Source organism: Hippichthys cyanospilos, chromosome 20, assembly GCF_059441005.1.
Source record: "Hippichthys cyanospilos isolate Australia breed blue-spotted pipefish chromosome 20, RoL_Hcya_1.0, whole genome shotgun sequence".
Classification (NCBI taxonomy): Eukaryota; Metazoa; Chordata; class Actinopteri; order Syngnathiformes; family Syngnathidae; genus Hippichthys; species Hippichthys cyanospilos.
The window spans coordinates 14,923,980-14,949,442 of NC_142388.1; the positions used below are offsets into that span (position 1 = coordinate 14,923,980).

General features: G+C 39.6%; 1 protein-coding gene across 2 annotated transcripts in view; it reads right to left on the bottom strand.

The window, feature by feature from the left end:
• Window positions 1–25,463, bottom strand: part of nt5dc1 (5'-nucleotidase domain containing 1) — an 83,996-nt gene that overhangs the window by 35,647 nt on the left and 22,886 nt on the right. For both annotated transcript variants that reach the window (XM_088403779.1, XM_088403780.1), the window contains exon 8: window positions 25,336–25,433. In XM_088403779.1, the coding sequence (XP_088259905.1) occupies window positions 25,336–25,433 (98 nt within the window). The remainder of the gene's footprint in view (window positions 1–25,335; window positions 25,434–25,463) is intronic.

Here is a 25,463-nt window from a genome sequence, read left to right on the forward strand (position 1 = left end):
CTGTACATCCTAGCACATCACTTCTATTGACTTTTTTGTAGGTCTTACAGTCCTTCATTTGCCTACAAAGTTTCATAGCTGTAGGTCAAACCAAACAGGATTGACTGTAATCTTTCGACTAATGACATTTTTTGCAGCCACTAGGTGGTGCTAGCTTTAAACTGGAATATATTTTTGTCGATATGTTCAGGAGAATATTTTCATCCAATGTGTGAAATTGTGAGAAGATCAGATCATCTGGGTCAAATTACAGCAACTTTTACTGGACAGATAAAGCTTCGGAATGAAAATGGTCGTAGAGACCACGCCCATTATCGAAACTTTGTAAAATTTGGTGGAGGTCAGCGGGGCTGTCTAGAGGCTTTGCAGACTTAATTTCAGCGATATTACATGAAAGGGCTCAGCTAAACACATAAAAACGTTTAAAAAATGCTATATTTTTGGCTGCCACTAGGTGGCGCTCGCACTATAACAAAAAATACGTTGATAGGTGTGTACTGCATTGGAAACCCATCAAATATATGAAGTTTAGAAAAGATAAGACCATCTGGGACCAAACACAGCAACTTTGTTCGTTTTGGCGAGACATCAGACTGAGATTTTTGTTAGCCACTAGATGGCCTTATAAGCAATTGAAGATTTTTTTAAACACTTGTGTTAAGGGCTTAAGTCTTCATGTGTATGTGAAGTTTCAGATTTTTCTAAGCTTGTAAAGCTGAGTTATAAAGGTTTGTTTCACATGTGGCAAAGTAATCATCAAAGGCATAATATAAAGCCCCGCCCCCAACATGTTTGATGACGGATCATCACAAAAATTTGAATAATTGTGCCTCACAGTCAGATAAAACATCACAGCAAATTTGAAGTCGATCGGGTCAAGCGTTTGGGAGAAAAAAGGAGCAGTTCGGGACCTGCAAATGAGGAAAAACGGGCCAAAAGTGCACATTCAAAAATTCATAACTCTCTTTCTGTACATCTGAGCACATGGCTCGCGCTGACTTTTTTGTAGGGCTCGAGGTCCTACATAAGGCTACAAATTTTTAGAGCTCTAGGTCAAACGGGCCGGGAGTGAGAGGCTATTTTCCACTCATAAGGCCATTTTGGGGCCAATTACAGCCACTTTTTTCGTTTTGGCGAGTCATCTGACTTTGAGGTGGCCTGCAGACTTCGCCCATTATCGAAAAGTCGTAAAATTTTAAAACCTTAATATTCCATGTCTTATTGATATTCTGACCAATTTTCATTTGTTTTACTCAAACAGACTGAGCACAATACATGAAAGTGTAAAAAATGACATTTTAATCAACCACTAGGTGGCGCTAGTAGGTATTGAAAAAAACTTTTTATAAAGGTGTTAAAGACATAAGTTTCCATGTGTCTATGAAGTTTTAGATTTTTTTAAGCTAGTACATCAAAGTTATTAAGGTTTTTGTCCCTCTTGGCGAAGGAAAAATTGAACACATAATTTGAAGCCACGCCCCTATCATATATGTCAGCGGATCTGCACCAAATTTTGCCCACTTGTGCCCCTATGTGTGAATATGGACCACAGCAAATTTGAAGGCGATTGAGTAAAGCGTTTAGGAGAAACAAGGAGCAGTTTGGGACCTGCAAACGTGCAAAAATGGGCCAAAAATGCACATTCAAAAATTCATAACTCTTTTTCTGTACATCTGAGCACATGGCTTGCGCTGACTTTTTTGTAGGTCTCTAGGTCCTACATATGCCTAAAAATTTTCGTAGCTCTAGGTCAAACGGGCCGGGACCAGGTGCACTTTTTCGACCTTAGGTGGCGCTGCAGAGCCATTTTTTTTGCATTGTTTTGGGAAACACAAAAATATCCAATTTTTCACCGGGCCCGACAAATGTGCAAATTTTGGTGACTTTTCGTGCATGTTTAGGCCCTCAAAAATGGAAAAGCGCTGCACAGTAAATAATAATAATAACTAGAGCTGCAAGCAGCTATAAAGGGCCCTCGCAGACCTGTGCACGTTGGGGTATGAACAGGTCGGGGTATGAACAAGGACTATGAACGATCAAAAAGTAGTTGTAGATGACTTCAGTGCAGGACTCTTACCAAATATGTAAAATTTAGACAAGGTGGGACAATGTGGGTGGAGTTACTGCAGCTTTTATTGTTCCAATTTTGTGACTTTCAATGCCATATAGGCCACACCCACTGTCGAAACATCGTACTGATTTGTGGAGGGCATAAGGCATGGCCACTGGCTTTTCAGAAAACATTTAAGGGATATCACTTCAAGGGGCTCAGCAGAGTACATAAAAACATTAAGGATTTGCTATATTTTTTGCTGCCACTAGGTGGCGCTCGTACTATGATAAAAATAGGCTTGTAGGTGTGTTTCACATTGGACTCCCATCCCATATATGAAGTTTTAAAAATATAAGATCGTCTAGGTCCAATTACAGCAACTTTTACCGTTTTCGCGAGACATCGGATTTTGAGTTGGCATAGAGGCCACGCCCTTTAATGAAAAGTCATAAAAGTTGAGAACCTTAATGTTCCAATATGTCATAGCTTTTCTGACCATTTTTGAGTTCATTTAGTCAAACAGGCATTTCACAGTACATAAAAGTATAAAAAATGAGATTTTTGTCCGCCACTGGGTGGCGCTGTATATGATTTGAAAGTTTATCACATAGCTGCATTATTCCATGACTTTTAAAGTCCCAGGAAAGTTTCAGATGGTTTGAAGGTGGCATAGCTGAGTTATTAAGATTTTTGTCACTCTTGGCGAAGGAAGTATTAAACATAATTTGAAGCTCCGCCTCCATCTTTTATGTCAAGAGATCTTCACGATATTTGGCCTATGTGTGCCCCTCAGTTGGATAATGATTCATGCCAAATTTGAAGGTAATGGGATGAATCATTTAAGAGAAAAAGACACTAGTTTGAGACCAGCTAACGTCTAAGAATGGGACAAAACTGCATTATGAAAAAATTCATAACAATTTTTCTGTACATCCTAGCACATCACTTCTATTGACTTTTTTGTAGGTCTTGCAGTCCTTCATTTGCCTACAAAGTTTCATAGCTGTAGGTCAAACCAAACAGGATTGACTGTAATCTTTCGACTAATGACATTTTTTGCAGCCACTAGGTGGTGCTAGCTTTAAACTGGAATATATTTTTGTCGATATGTTCAGGAGAATATTTTCATCCAATGTGTGAAATTGTGAGAAGATCAGATCATCTGGGTCAAATTACAGCAACTTTTACTGGACAGATAAAGCTTCGGAATGAAAATGGTCGTAGAGGCCACGCCCATTATCGAAACTTCGTAAAATTTTGTGGAGGTAAGCAAGGCTGTCTAGAGGCTTTTCAGACTTAATTTCAGCGATATTACATGAAAGGGCTCAGCTAAACACTTAAAAACGTTTAAAAAATGCTATATTTTTGGCTGCCACTAGGTGGCGCTCGCACTATAACAAAAAATACGTTGATAGGTGTATACTGCATTGGAAACCCATCAAATATATGAAGTTTAGAAAAGATAAGACCATCTGGGACCAAACACAGCAACTTTGTTCATTTTGGCGAGACTTCAGACTGAGATTTTTGTTTGCCACTAAATGGCCTTATAAGCAGTTGAAGATTTTTTTAAAGACTTGTGTTAAGGGCTCGAGTCTCCATGTGTCTGTGAATTTTCAGATTTTTCTAAGCTGGCAAAGCTGAGTTATAAAGATTTGTTTCACATGTGGCAAAGTAATCATCAAAGGCATAATATGAAGCCCCGCCCCCAACATATTTGATGGCGGATCATCACAAAAATTTGAACATTTGTGCCTCACACTCAGATAAAACATCACAGCAAATTTGAAGTCGATCGGGTCAAGCGTTTGGGAGAAAAAAGGAGCAGTTTGGGACCTGCAAATGAGCAAAAACGGGCCAAAGGTGCACATTCAAAAATTCATAACTCTCTTTCTGTACATCTGAGCATATGGCTCGCGCTGACTTTTTTGTAGGGCTCGAGGTCCTACATAAGGCTACAAATTTTTGTAGCTCTAGGTCAAATGGGCCGGGAGTAAGAGGCTATTTTCCACTCATAAGGCCATTTTGGGGCCAATTACAGCCACTTTTTTCGTTTTGGCGAGTCATCTGACTTTGAAGTGGCGTGCAGACCACGCCCATTATCGAAAAGTCATAAAATTTTAAAATCTTAATATTCCATGTCTTAATGATATTCTGACCAATTTTCACTAGTTTTACTCAAACAGACTGAGCACAATACATGAAACTGTAAAAAATGACATTTTAATCAACCACTAGGCGGCGCTAGTAGGTATTGAAAAAAACTTTTTTGAAAGGTGTTAAAGACATAAGTTTCCATGTGTCTATGAAGTTTTTGATTTTTTTAAGCTAGTACATCAAAGTTATTAAGGTTTTTGTCCCTCTTGGCGAAGGAAAAATTGAACACATAATTTGAAGCCACGCCCCTATCATATATGTCAGCGGATCTGCACCAAATTTTGCCCACTTGTGCCCCTATGTCTAATTATAGACCACAGCAAATTTAAAGGCGATTGAGTAAAGCGTTTAGGAGAAACAAGGAGCAGTTTGGGACCTGCAAACGTGCAAAAATGGGCCAAAAATGCACATTCAAAAATTCATAACTCTTTTTCTGTACATCTGAGCACATGGCTCGCGCTGACTTTTTTGTAGGTCTCTAGGTCCTACATATGCCTAAAAATTTTCGTAGCTCTAGGTCAAACGGGCCGGGACCAGGTGCACTTTTTCGACCTTAGGTGGCGCTGCAGAGCCATTTTTTTTGCATTTTTTTAGGAAACACAAAAATATCCAATTTTTCACCGGGCCCGACAAATGTGCAAATTTTGGTGACTTTTCGTGCATGTTTAGGCCCTCAAAAATGGAAAAGCGCTGCACAGTAAATAATAATAATAATAATAATAATAATAATAATAATAATCTGGAGAAAAACAAGAGGGCTCTCGCAGCGGTAGCTGCTCGGGCCCTAATAAGACTAGAGCTGCAAGCAGCTATAAAGGGCCCTCGCAGACCTGTGCACGTTGGGGTATGAACAGGTCGGGGTATGAACAAGGACTATGAACGATGAAATAGTAGTTGTAGATGACTTCAGTGCAGGACTCTTACCAAATATGTAAAATTTAGACAAGGTGGGACAATGTGGGTGGAGTTACTGCAGCTTTGATTGTTACAGTTTTGTAGCTTTCAATGCCGTATAGGCCACACCCACTGTGGAAACATCATACTGATTTGTGGAGGGCATAAGGCATGGCCACTGGCTTTTCAGAAAACATTTAAGGGATATCACTTCAAGGGGCTCAGCAGAGTACATAAAAACGTTAAGGATTTGCTATAGTTTTTGCTGCCACTAGGTGGCGCTCGTACTATGATAAAAAATAGGCTTGTAGGTGTGTTTCACATTGGACACCCATCCCATATATGAAGTTTTAAAAATATCAGATCGTCTAGGTCCAAATACAGCAACTTTTACCGTTTTCGCGAGACATCAGATTTTGAGTTGTAGTAGAGGCCACGCCCTTTAATAAAAAGTCATAAAAGTTGAGAACCTTAATGTTCCAATGTGTCATAGCTTTTCTGACCATTTTTTAGTTCATTTAGTCAAACAGGCATTTCACAGTACATAAAAGTATAAAAAATGAGATTTTTGTCCGCCACTGGGTGGCGCTGTAAATGATTTGAAAGTTTATCACATAGCTGTATTATTGCATGACTTTTAAAGTCCCAGGAAAGTTTCAGATGGTTTGAAGCTGTCATAGCTGAGTTATTAACATTTTTGTCACTCTTGGCGAAGGAAGTATTAAACATAATTTGAAGCTCCGCCCCCATCTTTTCTGTCAAGAGATCTTCACGATATTTGGACTATGTGTGCCCCTCAGTTGGATAATGATTCATGCCAAAGTTGAAGGTAATGGGGTGAATCGTTTAAGAGAAAAAGGCACTAGTTTGAGACCAGCTAATGTCTAAGAATGGGACAAAACTGCACATTAAAAAAATTCTTAACAATTTTTCTGTACATCCTAGCACATCACTTCTATTGACTTTTTTGTAGGTCTTGCAGTTCTTCATTTGCCTACAAAGTTTCATAGCTGTAGGTCAAACCAAACAGGATTGACTGTAATCTTTCGACTAATGACATTTTTTGCAGCCACTAGGTGGCGCTAGCTTTAAACTGGAATATATTTTTGTCGATATGTTCAGGAGAATATTTTCATCCAATGTGTGAAATTGTGAGAAGATCAGATCATCTGGGTCAAATTAGAGCAACTTTTACTGGACAGATAAAGCTTCGGAATGAAAATGGTCGTAGAGGCCACGCCCATTATCGAAACTTCGTAAAATTTGGTGGAGGTCAGCAGGGCTGTCTAGAGGCTTTTCAGACCTAATTTCAGCGATATTACATCAAAGGGCTCAGCTAAACACATAAAAACGTTTAAAAAATGCTCTATTTTTGGCTGCCACTAGGTGGCGCTCGCACTATAACAAAAAATACGTTGTTAGGTGTATTCCGCATTGGAAACCCATCAAATATATGAAGTTTAGAAAAGATAAGACCATCTGGGACCAAACACAGCAACTTTGTTCGTTTTGGCGAGACATCAGACTGACATTTTTGTTTGCCACTAGATGGCCTTATAAGCAATTGAATATTTTTTTAAACACTTGTGTTAAGGGCTTAAGTCTCCATGTGTCTGTGAAGTTTCAGATTTTTCTAAGCTTGTAAAGCTGAGTTATAAAGGTTTGTTTCACATGTGGCAAAGTAATCATCAAAGGCATAATATAAAGCCCCGCCCCCAACATATTTGATGGCGGATCGTCACAAAAATTTGAACAATTGTGCCTGACAGTCAGATAAAACATCACAGCAAATTTGAAGTCGATCGGGTCAAGCGTTTGGGAGAAAAAAGGAGCAGTTCGGGACCTGCAAATGAGCAAAAACGGGCTAAAGGTGCACATTCAAAAATTCATAACTCTCTTTCTGTACATCTGAGCATAGGGCTCGCGCTGACTTTTTTGTAGGGCTCGAGGTCCTACATAAGGCTACAAATTTTTGGAGCTCTAGGTCAAACGGGCCGGGAGTGAGAGGCTATTTTCCACTCATAAGGCCATTTTGGGGCCAATTACAGCCACTTTTTTCGTTTTGGCGAGTCATCTGACTTTGAGGTGGCGTGCAGACTACGCCCATTATCGAAAAGTCGTAAAATTTTAAAACCTTAATATTCCATGTCTTAATGATATTCTGACCAATTTTCATTTGTTTTACTCAAACAGACTGAGCACAATACATGAAAGTGTAAAAAATGACATTTTAATCAACCACTAGGCGGCGCTAGTAGGTATTTAAAAAAACTTTTTTAAAAAGTGTTAAAGACATAAGTTTCCATGTGTCTATGAAGTTTTAGATTTTTTTAAGCTAGTACATCAAAGTTATTAAGGTTTTTGTCACTCTTGGCGAAGGAAAAATTGAACACATAATTTGAAGCCACGCCCCTATCATATATGTCAGCGGATCTGCACCAAATTTAGCCCACTTGTGCCCCTATGTGTGAATATGGACCACAGCAAATTTGAAGGCGATTGAGTAAAGCGTTTGGGAGAAACAAGGAGCAGTTTGGGACCTGCAAACGTGCAAAAATGGGCCAAAAATGCACATTCAAAAATTCATAACTCTTTTTCTGTACATCTGAGCACATGGCTCGCGCTGACTTTTTTGTAGGTCTCTAGGTCCTACATATGGCTAAAAATTTTCGTAGCTCTAGGTCAAACGGGCCGGGACCAGGTGCACTTTTTCGACCTTAGGTGGCGCTGCAGAGCCATTTTTTTTGCATTGTTTTGGGAAACACAAAAATATCCAATTTTTCACCGGGCCCGACAAATGTGCAAATTTTGGTGACTTTTCGTGCATGTTTAGGCCCTCAAAAATGGAAAAGCGCTGCACAGTAAATAATAATAATAATAACTAGAGCTGCAAGCAGCTATAAAGGGCCCTCGCAGACCTGTGCACGTTGGGGTATGAACAGGTCGGGGTATGAACAAGGACTATGAACGATCAAAAAGTAGTTGTAGATGACTTCAGTGCAGGACTCTTACCAAATATGTAAAATTTAGACAAGGTGGGACAATGTGGGTGGAGTTACTGCAGCTTTTATTGTTCCAATGTTGTGACTTTCAATGCCATATAGGCCACACCCACTGTCGAAACATCGTACTGATTTGTGGAGGGCATAAGGCATGGCCACTGGCTTTTCAGAAAACATTTAAGGGATATCACTTCAAGGGGCTCAGCAGAGTACATAAAAACATTAAGGATTTGCTATATTTTTTGCTGCCACTAGGTGGCGCTCGTACTATGATAAAAATAGGCTTGTAGGTGTGTTTCACATTGGACTCCCATCCCATATATGAAGTTTTAAAAATATAAGATCGTCTAGGTCCAATTACAGCAACTTTTACCGTTTTCGCGAGACATCGGATTTTGAGTTGGCATAGAGGCCACGCCCTTTAATGAAAAGTCATAAAAGTTGAGAACCTTAATGTTCCAATATGTCATAGCTTTTCTGACCATTTTTGAGTTCATTTAGTCAAACAGGCATTTCACAGTACATAAAAGTATAAAAAATGAGATTTTTGTCCGCCACTGGGTGGCGCTGTATATGATTTGAAAGTTTATCACATAGCTGCATTATTCCATGACTTTTAAAGTCCCAGGAAAGTTTCAGATGGTTTGAAGGTGGCATAGCTGAGTTATTAAGATTTTTGTCACTCTTGGCGAAGGAAGTATTAAACATAATTTGAAGCTCCGCCTCCATCTTTTATGTCAAGAGATCTTCACGATATTTGGCCTATGTGTGCCCCTCAGTTGGATAATGATTCATGCCAAATTTGAAGGTAATGGGATGAATCATTTAAGAGAAAAAGACACTAGTTTGAGACCAGCTAACGTCTAAGAATGGGACAAAACTGCATTATGAAAAAATTCATAACAATTTTTCTGTACATCCTAGCACATCACTTCTATTGACTTTTTTGTAGGTCTTGCAGTCCTTCATTTGCCTACAAAGTTTCATAGCTGTAGGTCAAACCAAACAGGATTGACTGTAATCTTTCGACTAATGACATTTTTTGCAGCCACTAGGTGGTGCTAGCTTTAAACTGGAATATATTTTTGTCGATATGTTCAGGAGAATATTTTCATCCAATGTGTGAAATTGTGAGAAGATCAGATCATCTGGGTCAAATTACAGCAACTTTTACTGGACAGATAAAGCTTCGGAATGAAAATGGTCGTAGAGGCCACGCCCATTATCGAAACTTCGTAAAATTTTGTGGAGGTAAGCAAGGCTGTCTAGAGGCTTTTCAGACTTAATTTCAGCGATATTACATGAAAGGGCTCAGCTAAACACTTAAAAACGTTTAAAAAATGCTATATTTTTGGCTGCCACTAGGTGGCGCTCGCACTATAACAAAAAATACGTTGATAGGTGTATACTGCATTGGAAACCCATCAAATATATGAAGTTTAGAAAAGATAAGACCATCTGGGACCAAACACAGCAACTTTGTTCATTTTGGCGAGACTTCAGACTGAGATTTTTGTTTGCCACTAAATGGCCTTATAAGCAGTTGAAGATTTTTTTAAAGACTTGTGTTAAGGGCTCGAGTCTCCATGTGTCTGTGAATTTTCAGATTTTTCTAAGCTGGTAAAGCTGAGTTATAAAGATTTGTTTCACATGTGGCAAAGTAATCATCAAAGGCATAATATGAAGCCCCGCCCCCAACATATTTGATGGCGGATCATCACAAAAATTTGAACATTTGTGCCTCACACTCAGATAAAACATCACAGCAAATTTGAAGTCGATCGGGTCAAGCGTTTGGGAGAAAAAAGGAGCAGTTTGGGACCTGCAAATGAGCAAAAACGGGCCAAAGGTGAACATTCAAAAATTCATAACTCTCTTTCTGTACATCTGAGCATATGGCTCGCGCTGACTTTTTTGTAGGGCTCGAGGTCCTACATAAGGCTACAAATTTTTGTAGCTCTAGGTCAAATGGGCCGGGAGTAAGAGGCTATTTTCCACTCATAAGGCCATTTTGGGGCCAATTACAGCCACTTTTTTCGTTTTGGCGAGTCATCTGACTTTGAAGTGGCGTGCAGACCACGCCCATTATCGAAAAGTCATAAAATTTTAAAATCTTAATATTCCATGTCTTAATGATATTCTGACCAATTTTCACTAGTTTTACTCAAACAGACTGAGCACAATACATGAAACTGTAAAAAATGACATTTTAATCAACCACTAGGCGGCGCTAGTAGGTATTAAAAAAAACTTTTTTCAAAGGTGTTAAAGACATAAGTTTCCATGTGTCTATGAAGTTTTTGATTTTTTTAAGCTAGTACATCAAAGTTATTAAGGTTTTTGTCCCTCTTGGCGAAGGAAAAATTGAACACATAATTTGAAGCCACGCCCCTATCATATATGTCAGCGGATCTGCACCAAATTTTGCCCACTTGTGCCCCTATGTCTAATTATAGACCACAGCAAATTTAAAGGCGATTGAGTAAAGCGTTTAGGAGAAACAAGGAGCAGTTTGGGACCTGCAAACGTGCAAAAATGGGCCAAAAATGCACATTCAAAAATTCATAACTCTTTTTCTGTACGTCTGAGCACATGGCTCGCGCTGACTTTTTTGTAGGTCTCTAGGTCCTACATATGCCTAAAAATTTTCGTAGCTCTAGGTCAAACGGGCCGGGACCAGGTGCACTTTTTCGACCTTAGGTGGCGCTGCAGAGCCATTTTTTTTGCATTTTTTTAGGAAACACAAAATTATCCAATTTTTCACCGGGCCCGACAAATGTGCAAATTTTGGTGACTTTTCGTGCATGTTTAGGCCCTCAAAAATGGAAAAGCGCTGCACAGTAAATAATAATAATAATAATAATAACTAGAGCTGCAAGCAGCTATAAAGGGCCCTCGCAGACCTGTGCACGTTGAGGTATGAACAGGTCGGGGTATGAACAAGGACTATGAACGATGAAAAAGTAGTTGTAGATGACTTCAGTGCAGGACTATTACCAAATATGTAAAATTTAGACAAGGTGGGACAATGTGTGTGGAGTTACTGCAGCTTTTATTGTTCCAATTTTGTGACTTTCAATGCCATATAGGCCACACCCACTGTCGAAACATTGTACTGATTTGTGGGGGGCATAAGGCATGGCCACTGGCTTTTCAGAAAACATTTAAGGGATATCACTTCAAGGGGCTCAGCAGAGTACATAAAAACATTAAGGATTTGCTATATATTTTGCTGCCACTAGGTGGCGCTCGTACTATGATAAAAAATAGGCTTGTAGGTGTGTTTCACATTGGACTCCCATCCCATATATGAAGTTTTGCAAACATCAGATCATCTAGGTCCAATTACAGCAACTTTTACCGTTTTCGCGAGACATCAGATTTTGAGTTGGCATAGAGGCCACGCACTTTAATGAAAAGTCATAAAAGTTGAGAACCTTAATGTTCCAATGTGTCATAGCTTTTCTGACCATTTTTGAGTTCATGTAGTCAAACAGACATTGCACAGTACATGAGAGTGTAAAAAATTAGATTTTTGTCCGCCACTAGGTGGCGCTGTAAATGATTTGGATGTTTATCACATAGCTGTATTAGGGCATGACTTTTAAACTCCCTGCAAGTGTTTCACATGATTTGAAGCAGAAACAGCTGAGTTATTAAGGTTTTTGTCACTCTTGGCGAAGAAAATATTCAAAACAATTTGAAGCTCCGCCCACATCTTACAAGTCATGGGATCTTCACAATTTTTGGGAGATTTGTGCCGCTATATCTGTTAATAGTCCATGCCAACGTAGAAGTTAATCGGGTAAACCGTTTAAGAGAAAAAGGCACTAGATTTAGACCGGCTAATGTCTAAGAATGGGGCAAAATTGCACATAAAAAAAAATCATAAAAATTATTCTGTACATCTTAGCACATCACTTCTATTGACTTTTTTGTAGGTCTTACAATCCTACATATGCATAAAAACTTTTATAGTGTTAGGTCAAACCAAACAGGAATAACTCCAATCTTTCGACTAATGACATTTTTTGCAGCCACTAGGTGGCGCTAGCTTTAAACTGGAATATATGTTTGTCGATATCTTCAGGAACAGATTTTCATCCAATGTGTGAAATTGTGAGAAGATCAGATCATCTGGGTCAAATTACAGCAGCTTTTACTGGTCCGTTAAATTTTCGGAATGAAAATGGACGTAAAGGCCACGCCCATCATCGAAAATTCGTAAAATTTGGTGGAGGTCAGCAGGGCTGTCTAGAGGCTTGTCACACTTAATTTCAGCGATATTACTTCAAAGGGCTTAGCTAAACACGTAAAAATGTTTCAAAAATGCTATTTTTTTGTCTGCCACTAGGTGGCGCTCGCACTATAGCAAAAAATACGTTGATAGGTGTAATCTGCATTGGAAATCCATCAAATATGTAATGTTTAGAAAAGATAAGACTATCTGGGACCAAACACAGCAACTTTGTTCGTTTTGGCGAGACATCAGACTGACATTTTTGTTTGCCACTAGATGGCCTCACAAGCAATTGAAGATTTGTTTAACCACTTGTGTTAAGGGCTTGAGTCTCCATGTGTCTGTGAAGTTTCAGATTTTTCTAAGCTTGTAAAGCTGAGTTATAAAGGTTTGTTTCACATGTGGCAAAGTAATCATCAAAGGCATAATATAAAGGCCCGCCCCCAACATATTTGTTGGCGGATCGTCACAAAAATTTGAACAATTGTGCCTCACAGTCAGATAAAACATCACAGCAAATTTAAAGTCGATCGGGTCAAGCGTTTGGGAGAAAAAAGGAGCAGTTCGGGACCTGCAAATGAGCAAAAACAGGCCAAAAGTGCACATTCAAAAATTCATAACTCTCTTTCTGTACATCTGAGCATATGGCTCGCGCTGACTTTTTTGTAGGGCTCGAGGTCCTACATAAGGCTACAAATTTTTGTAGCTTTAGGTCAAACGGGCCGGGAGTGAGAGGCTATTTTCCACTCATAAGGCCATTTTGGGGCCAATTTCAGCCACTTTTTTCGTTTTGGCGAGTCATCTGACTTTGAGGTGGCGTGCAGACTATGCCCATTATCGAAAAGTCGTAAAATTTTAAAACCTTAATATTCCATGTCTTAATGATATTCTGACCAATTTTCATTTGTTTTACTCAAACAGACTGAGCACAATACATGAAAGTGTAAAAAATGACATTTTAATCAACCACTAAGTGGCGCTAGTAGGTATTTAAAAAAACTTTTTTCAAAGGTGTTAAAGACATAAGTTTCCATGTGTCTATGAAGTTTTAGATTTTTTTAAGCTAGTACATCAAAGTTATTAAGGTTTATGTCACTCTTGGCGAAGGAAAAATTGAACACATAATTTGAAGCCACGCCCCTATCATATATGTCAGCGGATCTGCACCAAATTTTGCCCACTTGTGCCCCTATGTGTGAATATTGACCACAGCAAATTTGAAGGTGATTGAGTAAAGCGTTTAGGAGAAACAAAGAGCAGTTTGGGACCTGCAAACGTGCAAAAATGGGCCAAAAATGCACATTCAAAAAATCATAACTCTTTTTCTGTACATCTGAGCACATGGCTCGCGCTGACTTTTTTGTAGGTCTCTAGGTCCTACATATGCCTAAAAATTTTCGTAGCTCTAGGTCAAACGGGCCGGGACCAGGTGCACTTTTTCAACCTTAGGTGGCGCTGCAGAGCCATTTTTTTTGCATTGTTTTGGGAAACACAAAATTATCCAATTTTTCACCGGGCCCGACAAATGTGCAAATTTTGGTGACTTTTCGTGCATGTTTAGGCCCTCAAAATTGGAAAAGCGCTGCACAGTAAATAATAATAATAATAATAATAATAATAATAATAATAATAATAATAATAATAATAATCTGGAGAAAAACAAGAGGGCTCTCGCAGCGGTAGCTGCTCGGGCCCTAATAATAATAATAATCTGGAGAAAAACAAGAGGGCTCTCGCAGCGGTAGCTGCTCGGGCCCTAATAATAATCTGGAGAAAAACAAGAGGGCTCTCGCAGCGGTAGCTGCTCGGGCCCTAAATAATAATCTGGAGAAAAACAAGAGGGCTCTCGCAGCGGTAGCTGCTCGGGCCCTAATAATAATAATAATAATAATAATAATAATAATAATAATAATAATAATCTGGAGAAAAACAAGAGGGCTCTCGCAGCGGTAGCTGCTCGGGCCCTAATAATCTGGAGAAAAACAAGAGGGCTCTTGCAGCGGTAGCTGCTCTGGCCCTAATAATAATCTGGAGAAAAACAAGAGGGCTCTCGCAGCGGTAGCTGCTCGGGCCCTAATACCTAGAGCTGCAAGCAGCTATAAAGGGCCCTCGCAGACCTGTGCACGTTGGGGTATTAACAGGTCAGGGTATGAACAAGGACTCTGAACGATGAAAAAGTAGTTGTAGATGACTTCAGTGCAGGACTCTTACCAAATATGTAAAATTTAGACAAGGTGGGACAATGTGGGTGGAGTTACTGCAGCTTTTATTTTTCCAATTTTGTGACTTTCAATGCGATATAGGCCACATTCACTGTCGAAACATCGTACTGATTTGTGGAGGGCATAAGGCATGGCCACTGGCTTTTCAAAAAACATTTAAGGGATGTCACTTCAAGGGGCTCAGCAGAGTACATAAAAACATTAAGGATTTACTATATTTTTTGCTGCCACTAGGTGGCGCTCGTACTATGATAAAAAATAGGCTTGTAGGTGTGTTTCACATTGGACTCCCATCCCATATACTAAGTTTTAAAAATATAAGATCGTCTAGGTCCATTTACAGCAACTTTTACCGTTTTCGCGAGACAGCGGATTTTGAGTTGGCATAGAGGCGACACCCTTTAATGAAAAGTCATAAAAGTTGAGAACCTTAATGTTCCAATCTGTCATAGCTTTTCTGACCATTTTTGAGTTCATTTAGTCAAACAGGCATTTCACAGTACATAAAAGTATAAAAAATGAGATTTTTTTCCTCCACTGAGTGGCACTGTAAATGATTTGAAAGTTTATCACATAGCTGTATTATTGCATTACTTTTAAAGTCCCAGGAAAGTTTCAGATGGTTTGAAGCTGTCATAGCTGAGTTATTAAGATTTTTGTCACTCTTGGCGAAGGAAGTATTAAACATAATTTGAAGCTCCGCCCCCATCTTTTATGTCAAGAGATCTTCATGATATTTGGACTATGTGTGCCCCTCAGTTGGATAATGATTCATGCCAAAGTTGAAGGTAATGGGGTGAATTGTTTAAGAGAAAAAGGCACTAGTTTGAGACCAGCTAATGTCTAAGAATGGGACAAAACTGCACATTAAAAAAAATCATAACAATTTTTCTGTACATCCTAGCACATCACTTCTATTGACTTTTTTGTAGGTCTTACAGTCCTTCATTTGCCTACAAAGTTTCATAGCTGTAGGTCAAACCAAACAGGATTGACTGTAATATTTCGACTAATGACATTTTTTGCAGCCACTAGGTGGCGCTAGCTTTAAAGTGGAATATATTTTTGTCGATATGTTCAGGAGAATATTTTCATCCAATGTGTGAAATTGTGAGAAGATCAGATCATCTGGGTCAAATTACAGCAATTTTTACTGGACAGATAAAGCTTCTGAATGAAAATGGTCGTAGAGGCCACGCCCATTATCGAAACTTCGTAAAATTTGGTGGAGTTCAGCAAGGCTGTCTAGAGGCTTTTCAGACTTAATTTCAGCGATATTACTTCAAAGGGCTCAGCTAAACACATAAAAACGTTTAAAAAATGCTATATTTTTGGCTGCCACTAGGTGGCGCTCGCACTATAACAAAAAATACGTTGATAGGTGTATTCCGCATTGGAAACCCATAAAATATATGAAGTTTAGACAAGAAAAGACCATCTGGGACCAAACACAGCAACTTTGTTCGTTTTGGCGAGACATCACACTGACATTTTTGTTTGCCACTAGATGGCCTTATAAGCAATTGAAGATTTTTTTAAACACTTGTGTTAAGGGCTTGAGTCTCCATGTGTCTGTGAAGTTTCAGATTTTTCTAAGCTTGTAAAGCTGAGTTATAAAGGTTTGTTTCACATGTGGCAAAGTAATCATCAAAGGCATACTTTAAAGCTCCGCCCCCAACATATTTGATGGCGGATCATCACAAAAATTTGAACAATTGTGCCTCACAGTCAGATAAAACATCACAGCAAATTTGAAGTCGATCGGGTCAAGCGTTTGGGAGAAAAAAGGAGCAGTTCGGGACCTGCAAATGAGCAAAAACGGGCCAAAAGTGCACATTCAAAAATTCATAACTCTCTTTCTGTACATCTGAGCATATGGCTCGCGCTGACTTTTTTGTAGGGCTCGAGGTCCTACATAAGGCTACAAATTTTTGTAGCTCTAGGTCAAACGGGCCGGGAGTGAGAGGCTATTTTCCACTCATAAGGCCATTTTGGGGCCAATTACAGCCACTTTTTTCGTTTTGGCGAGTCATCTGACTTTGAGGTGGCGTGCAGACTCTGCCCATTATCGAAAAGTCGTAAAATTTTAAAACCTTAATATTCCATGTCTTATTGATATTCTGACCAATTTTCATTTGTTTTACTCAAACAGACTGAGCACAATACATGAAAGTGTAAAAAATGACATTTTAATTAACCACTAGGCGGCGCTAGTAGGTATTTAAAAAAATTTTTTTTAAAGGTGTTAAAGACATAAGTTTCCATGTGTCTATGAAGTTTTAGATTTTTTTAAGCTAGTACATCAAAGTTATTAAGGTTTTTGTCCCTCTTGGCGAAGGAAAAATTGAACACATAATTTGAAGCCACGCCCCTATCATATATGTCAGCGGATCTGCACCAAATTTTGCCCAGTTGTGCCCCTATGTCTTATTATATACCACAGCAAATTTGAAGGCGATTGAGTAAAGCGTTTAGGAGAAACAAGGAGCAGTTTGGGACCTGCAAACGTGCAAAAATGGGCCAAAAATGCACATTCAAAAATTCATAACTCTTTTTCTGTACATCTAAGCACATGGCTCACGCTGACTTTTTTGTAGGTCTCTAGGTCCTACATATGCCTAAAAATTTTCGTAGCTCTAGGTCAAACGGGCCGGGACCAGGTGCACTTTTTCAACCTTAGGTGGCGCTGCAGAGCCATTTTTTTTGCATTGTTTTGGGAAACACAAAAATATCCAATTTTTCACCGGGCCCGACAAATGTGCAAATTTTGGTGACTTTTCGTGCATGTTTAGGCCCTCAAAAATGGAAAAGCGCTGCACAGTAAATAATAATAATAATAACTAGAGCTGCAAGCAGCTATAAAGGGCCCTCGCAGACCTGTGCACGTTGGGGTATGAACAGGCCGGGGTATGAACAAGGAGTATGAACGATGAAAACTTAGTTGTAGATGACTTCAGTGCAGGACTCTTACCAAATATGTAAAATTTAGACAAGGTGGGACAATTTGGGTTGAGTTACTGCAGCTATTATTGTTACAGTTTTGTGACTCTCAATGCCGTATGGGCCACACCCACTGTGGAAACATCGTACTCATTTGTGGAGGGCATAAGGCATGGCCCCTGGCTTTTCAGAAAACATTTAAGGGATATCACTTCAAGGGGCTCAGCAGAGTACATAAAAACGTTAAGGATTTGCTATATTTTTTTCTGCCACTAGGTGGCGCTCGTACTATGATAAAAAATAGGCTTGTAGTTGTGTTTCACATTGGACTCCCATCCCATATACGAAGTTTTAAAAATATCAGATCGTCTAGGTCCAATTACAGCAACTTTTACCGTTTTCGCGAGACATCGAATTTTGAGTTGGCATAGAGGCCACGCCCTTCATTGAAAAGTCATAAAAGTTGAGAACCTTAATGTTCCAATGTGTCATAGCTTTTCTGACCATTTTTGAGTTCATTTAGTCAAACAGGCATTTCACAGTACATAAAAGTATAAAAAATGAGATGTTAGTCCGCCACTGGGTGGCGCTGTAAATGATTTGAAAGTTTATCACATAGCTGTATTATTGCATGACTTTTAAAGTCCCAGGAAAGTTTCAGATGTTTTGAAGTTGTCATAGCTGAGTTATTAAGATTTTTGTCACTCATGGCGAAGGAAGTATTAAACATAATTTGAAGCTCCGCCCCCATCTTTTATGTCAAGAGATCCTCACGATATTTGGACTATGTGTGCCCCTCAGTTGGATAATGATTCATGCCAAAGTTGAAGGTAATGGGGTTAATCGTTTAAGAGAAAAAGGCACTAGTTTGAGACCATCTAATGTCTAAGAATGGGACAAAACTGCACATTAAAAAAATTCATAACAATTTTTCTGTATATCCTAGCACATCACTTCTATTGACATTGTTGTAGGTCTTACAGTCCTTCATTAGCCTACAAAGTTTCATAGCTGTAGGTCAAACCAAACAGGATTGACTGTAATCTTTCGACTAATGACTTTTTTTGCAGCCACTAGGTGGCGCTAGCTTTAAACTGGAATATATTTTTGTCGCTATGTTCAGGAGAATATTTTTATCCAATGTGTGAAATTGTGAGAAGATCAGATCATCTGGGTCAAATTACAGCAACTTTTACTGGACAGATAAAGCTTCGGAATGAAAATGGTCACAGAGGCCACGCCCATTATCGAAACTTCGTAAAATTTAATGGAGGTCAGCAAGGCTCTCTAGAGGCTTGTCAGACCTAATTTCAGCAATATTACTTCAAAGGGCTCAGCTAAACACATAAAAACGTTTAAAAAATGCTATATTTTTGGCTGCCACTAGGTGGCGCTCACTCTATAGCAAAAAATAAGTTGATAGGTGTATTCCGCATTGGAAATCCATCAAATATGTAATGTTTAGAAAAGATAAGACCATCTTGGTCCAAATACAGCAATTTTGTTCGTTTTCGCGAGAAATCAGACTGACATTTTTGTTTGCCACTAGGTGGCCTTATAAGCAATTTAAGATTTTTTTAAACACATGTGTTAAGGGCTTGAGTCTTCATGTGTCTGTGAAGTTTCAGATTTTTCCAAGCTTGGAAAGCTGAGTTATAAAGGTTAGTTTCACATGTGGCAAAGTAATCATCAAAGGCTTAATATGAAGCCCCGCCCCCAACATATTTCTTGGCGGATCGTCACGAAAATTTGAACAATTGTGCCTCACAGTCAGATAAAACATCACAGCAAATTTGAAGTCGATCGGGTCAAGCGTTTGGGAGAAAAAAGGAGCAGTTCGGGACCTGCAAATGAGCAAAAACGGGCCAAAGGTGCACATTCAAAAATTCATAACTCTCTTTCTGTACATCTGAGCATATGGCTCACGCTGACTTTTTTGTAGGGCTTGAGGTCCTACATAAGGCTACAAATTTTTGGAGCTCTAGGTCAAACGGGCCGGGAGTAAGAGGCTATTTTCCACTCATAAGGCCATTTTGGGGCCAATTACAGCCACTTTTTTCGTTTTGGCGAGTCATCTGACTTTGAGGTGGCGTGCAGACTACGCCCATTATCGAAAAGTCGTAAAATTTTAAAACCTTAATATTCCATGTCTTATTGATATTCTGACCAATTTTCATTTGTTTTACTCAAACAGACTGAGCACAATACATGAGAGTGTAAAAAATGACATTTTAATCAACCACTAGGCGGCGCTAGTAGGTATTTAAAAAAACTTTTTTTAAAGGTGTTAAAGACATAAGTTTCCATGTGTCTATGAAGTTTTAGATTTTTTTAAGCTAGTACATCAAAGTTATTAAGATTTTTGTCCCTCTTGGCGAAGGAAAAATTGAACACATTATTTGAAGCCACGCCCCTATCATATATGTCAGCGGATCTGCACTAAATTTCGCACACTTGTGCCCCTATGTGTGAATATGGACCACAGCAAATTTGAAGGTGATTGAGTAAAGCGTTTAGGAGAAACAAGGAGCAGTTTGGGACCTACAAACGTGCAAAAATGGGCCAAAAATGCACATTCAAAAATTCATAACTCTTTTTCTGTACATCTGAGCACATGGCTCGCGCTGACTTTTTTGTAGGTCTCTAGGTCCTACATATGCCAAAAATTTTTCGTAGCTCTAGGTCAAACGGGCCGGGACCAGGTGCACTTTTTCGACCTTAGGTGGCGCTGCAGAGCCATTTTTTTTGCATTGTTTTGGGAAACACAAAAATATCCAATTTTTCACCAGGCCCGACAAATGTGCAAATTTTGGTGACTTTTCGTGCATGTTTAGGCCCTCAAAAATGGAAAAGCGCTGCACAGTAAATAATAATAATAATAATAAGAATAAGAATAATAATCTGGAGAAAAACAAGAGGGCTCTCGCAGCGGTAGCTGCTCGGGCCCTAACTAGAGCTGCAAGCAGCTATAAAGGGCCCTCGCAGACCTGTGCACGTTGGGGTATGAACAGGTCGGGGTATGAACAAGGACTATGAATGATGAAAAATTTGTTGTAGATCACTTCAGTGCAGGACTATTACCAAATATGTAAAATTTAGACAAGGTGGGACAATGTGTGTGGAGTTACTGCAGCTTTTATTGTTCCAATTTTGTGACTTTCAATGCCATATAGGACACACCCACTGTCGAAACATTGTACTCATATGTGGGGGGCATAAGGCATGGCCACTGGCTTTTCAGAAAACATTTTAAGGATATAACTTTAAGGGGCTCAGCAGAGTACATAAAAACATTAAGGATTTGCTATTTTTTTTGCTGCCACTAGGTGGCGCTCGTACTATGATAAAAAATAGGCTTGTAGGTGTGTTTCACATTGGACTCCCATCCCATATACGAAGTTTTAAAAATATCAGATCATCTAGGTCCAACTACAGCAACTTTTACCGTTTTCGCGAGACATCGGATTTTGAGTTGGCATAGAGGCCACGCCCTTTATTGAAAAGTCATAAAAGTTGAGAACCTTAATGTTCCAATATGTCATAGCTTTTCTGACCATTTTTGAGTTCATTTAGTCAAACAGGCATTTCACAGTACATAAAAGTATAAAAAATGAGACTTTTGTCCGCCACTGGGTGGCGCTGTAAATGATTTGAAAGTTTATCACATAGCTGTATTATTGCATGACTTTTAAAGTCCCAGGAAAGTTTCAGATGGTTTGAAGCTGTCATAGCTGAGTTATTAATATTTTTGTCACTCTTGGCGAAAGAAGTATTAAACATAATTTGAAGCTCCGCCCCCATCTTTTATGTCAAGAGATCTTCACGATATTTGGACTATGTGTGCCCCTCAGTTGGATAATGATTCATGCCAAAGTTGAAGGTAATGGGGTGAATCGTTTAAGAGAAAAAGGCACTAGTTTGAGACCAGCTAATGTCTAAGAATGGGACAAAACTGCACATTAAAAAAATTCATAACAATTTTCTGTACATCCTAGCACATCACTTCTATTGACTTTTTTGTAGGTCTTACAGTCCTTCATTTGCCTACAAAGTTTCATAGCTGTAGGTCAAACCAAACAGGATTGACTGTAATCTTTCGACTAATGACATTTTTTGCAGCCACTAGGTGGCGCTAGCTTTAAACTGGAATATATTTTTGTCAATATGTTCAGGGGAATATTTTTATCCAATGTGTGAAATTGTGAGAAGATCAGATCATCTGGGTCAAATTACAGCAACTTTTACTGGACAGATAAAGCTTCTGAATGAAAATGGTCATATAGGCCACGCCCGTTATCGAAACTTCGTAAAATTTGGTGGAGGTCAGCAGGGCTATCTAGAGGCTTTTCAGACTTATTTTCAGCGATATTACTTCAAAGGGCTCAGCTAAACACATAAAAACGTTTAAAAAATGCTATATTTTTGGCTGCCACTAGGTGGCGCTCGCACTATAACAAAAAATACGTTGATAGGTGTATTCCGCATTGGAAACCCATCAAATATATGAAGTTTAGAAAAGATAAGACCATCTGGGACCAAACACAGCAACTTTGTTTGTTTTGGCGAGACATCAGACTGACATTTTTGTTTGCCACTAGATGGCCTTATAAGCAATATAATATTTTTTTAAACACTTGTGTTAAGGGCTTAAGTCTTCATGTGTATGTGAAGTTTCAGATTTTTCTAAGCTTGTAAAGCTGAGTTATAAAGGTTTGTTTCACATGTGGCAAAGTAATCATCAAAGGCATAATATAAAGCCCCGCCCCCAACATATTTGATGGCGGATCATCACAAAAATTTGAACAATTGTGCCTCACAGTCAGATAAAACATCACAGCAAATTTGAAGTCGATCGGGTCAAGCGTTTGGGAGAAAAAAGGAGCAGTTCGGGACCTGCAAATGAGCAAAAACGGGCCAAAAGTGCACATTCAAAAATTCATAACTCTCTTTCTGTACATCTGAGCACATGGCTCGCGCTGACTTTTTTGTAGGGCTCGAGGTCCTACATAAGGCTACAAATTTTTGTAGCTCTAGGTCAAACGGGCCGGGAGTGAGAGGCTATTTTCCACTCATAAGGCCATTTTGGGGCCAATTACAGCCACTTTTTTCGTTTTGGCGAGTCATCTGACTTTGAGGTGGCGTGCAGACTACGCCCATTATCGAAAAGTGGTAAAATTTTAAAACCTTAATATTCCATGTCTTAATGATATTCTGACCAATTTTCATTTGTTTTACTCAAACAGACTGAGCACAATACATGAAAGTGTAAAAAATGACATTTTAATCAACCACTAGGCGGCGCTAGTAGGTATTTAAAAAAACTTTTTTTAAAGGTGTTAAAGACATAAGTTTCCATGTGTCTATGAAGTTTTAGATTTTTTTAAGCTAGTACATCAGAGTTATTAAGGTTTTTGTCCCTCTTGGCGAAGGAAAAATTGAACACATAATTTGAAGCCACGCCCCTATCATATATGTCAGCGGATCTGCACCAAATTTTGCCCACTTGTGCCCCTATGTGTGAATATGGACCACAGCAAATTTGAAGGCGATTGAGTAAAGCGTTTGGGAGAAACAAGGAGCAGTTTGGGACCTGCAAACGTGCAAAAATGGGCCAAAAATGCACATTCAAAAATTCATAACTCTTTTTCTGTACATCTGAGCACATGGCTCGCGCTGACCTTTTTGTAGGTCTCTAGGTCCTACATATGCCTAAAAATTTTCGTAGCTCTAGGTCAAACGGGCCGGGACCAGGTGCACTTTTTCAACCTTAGGTGGCGCTGCAGAGCCATTTTTTTTGCATTGTTTTGGGAAACACAAAAATATCCAATTTTTCACCGGGCCCGACAAATGTGCAAATTTTGGTGACTTTTCGTGCATGTTTAGGCCCTCAAAAATGGAAAAGCGCTGCACAGTAAATAATAATAATAATAATAATAATAATAATAATAATAATAATAATCTGGAGAAAAACAAGAGGGCTCTCGCAGCGGTAGCTGCTCGGGCCCTAATAATAATAATAATAATAATAATCCGGAGAAAAACAAGAGGGCTCTCGCAGCGGTAGCTGCTCGGGCCCTAATAATAATCTGGAGAAAAACAAGAGGGCTCTCGCAGCGGTAGCTGCTCGGGCCCTAATAATAATAAGAATAATAATCTGGAGAAAAACAAGAGGGCTCTCGCAGCGGTAGCTGCTCGGGCCCTAATAATAATCTGGAGAAAAACAAGAGGGCTCTCGCAGCGGTAGCTGCTCGGGCCCTAATAATAATCTGGAGAAAAACAAGAGGGCTCTCGCAGCGGTAGCTGCTCGGGCCCTAATAATATTCTGGAGAAAAACAAGAGGGCTCTCGCAGCGGTAGCTGCTCGGGCCCTAATAATAATAAGAATAATAATCTGGAGAAAAACAAGAGGGCTCTCGCAGCGGTAGCTGCTCGGGCCCTAATAAGAATAATAATCTGGAGAAAAACAAGAGGGCTCTCGCAGCGGTAGCTGCTCGGGCCCTAATAATAATAATAATAATAAGAATAATAATCTGGAGAAAAACAAGAGGGCTCTCGCAGCGGTAGCTGCTCGGGCCCTAATAATAATAAGAATAATAATCTGGAGAAAAACAAGAGGGCTCTCGCAGCGGTAGCTGCTCGGGCCCTAATAATCTGGAGAAAAACAAGAGGGCTCTCGCAGCGGTAGCTGCTCGGGCCCTAATAATAATCTGGAGAAAAACAAGAGGGCTCTCGCAGCGGTAGCTGCTCGGGCCCTAATAATAATAATAATATTAATAATCTGGAGAAAAACAAGAGAGCTCTCGCAGCGGTAGCTGCTCGGGCCCTAATAATAATAATAATCCGGAGAAAAACAAGAGGACTCTCGCAGCAGTAGCTGCTCGGGCCCTAATAATAAGAATAATAATCTGGAGAAAAACAAGAGGGCTCTCGCAGCGGTAGCTGCTCGGGCCCTAATAATCCGGAGAAAAACAAGAGGGCTCTCGCAGCGGTAGCTGCTCGGGCCCTAAAAATAATAATAATAATCCGGAGAAAAACAAGAGGGCTCTCGCAGCGGTAGCTGCTCGGGCCCTAATAATAATCCGGAGAAAAACAAGAGGGCTCTCGCAGCGGTAGCTGCTCGGGCCCTAATAATAATTATAATATTAATAATCCGGAGAAAAACAAGAGGGCTCTCGCAGCGGTAGCTGCTCGGGCCCTAATAATAATAATAATAATCTGGAGAAAAACAAGAGGGCTCTCGCAGCGGTAGCTGCTCGGGCCCTAATAATAATCCGGAGAAAAACAAGAGGGCTCTCGCAGCGGTAGCTGCTCGGGCCCTAATAATAATAATAATATTAATAATCCGGAGAAAAACAAGAGGGCTCTCGCAGCGGTAGCTGCTCGGGCCCTAATAATAATAATAATAATCTGGAGAAAAACAAGAGGGCTCTCGCAGCGGTAGCTGCTCGGGCCCTAATAATAATCCGGAGAAAAACAAGAGGGCTCTCGCAGCGGTAGCTGCTCGGGCCCTAATAATAATAATCCGGAGAAAAACAAGAGGGCTCTCGCAGCGGTAGCTGCTCGGGCCCTAATAATAATAATAATAATAATAATAATCCGGAGAAAAACAAGAGGGCTCTCGCAGCGGTAGCTGCTCGGCCCCTAATAATAATCCGGAGAAAAACAAGAGGGCTCTCGCAGCGGTAGCTGCTCGGTTCCTAATAATCCGGAGAAAAACAAGAGGGCTCTCGCAGCGCTATATAAGTGAAAGTCTATTTACCATTCATGGTAATCTACTTTTATCCTTCCACTCCCAAAGTGAGGAAATCTTTTACAAATATGTACTCACCAAGGTTCTTGAAGGACCTCTGCTGAGGTTTTAGGGAGAAGAAACCGGGCTTCAGGGCATTTGTGATGATGACATCAAAAAGCTCCTCAAAGTCTTTCCTGCAACATGACAAGAACAACTGAGTTTTG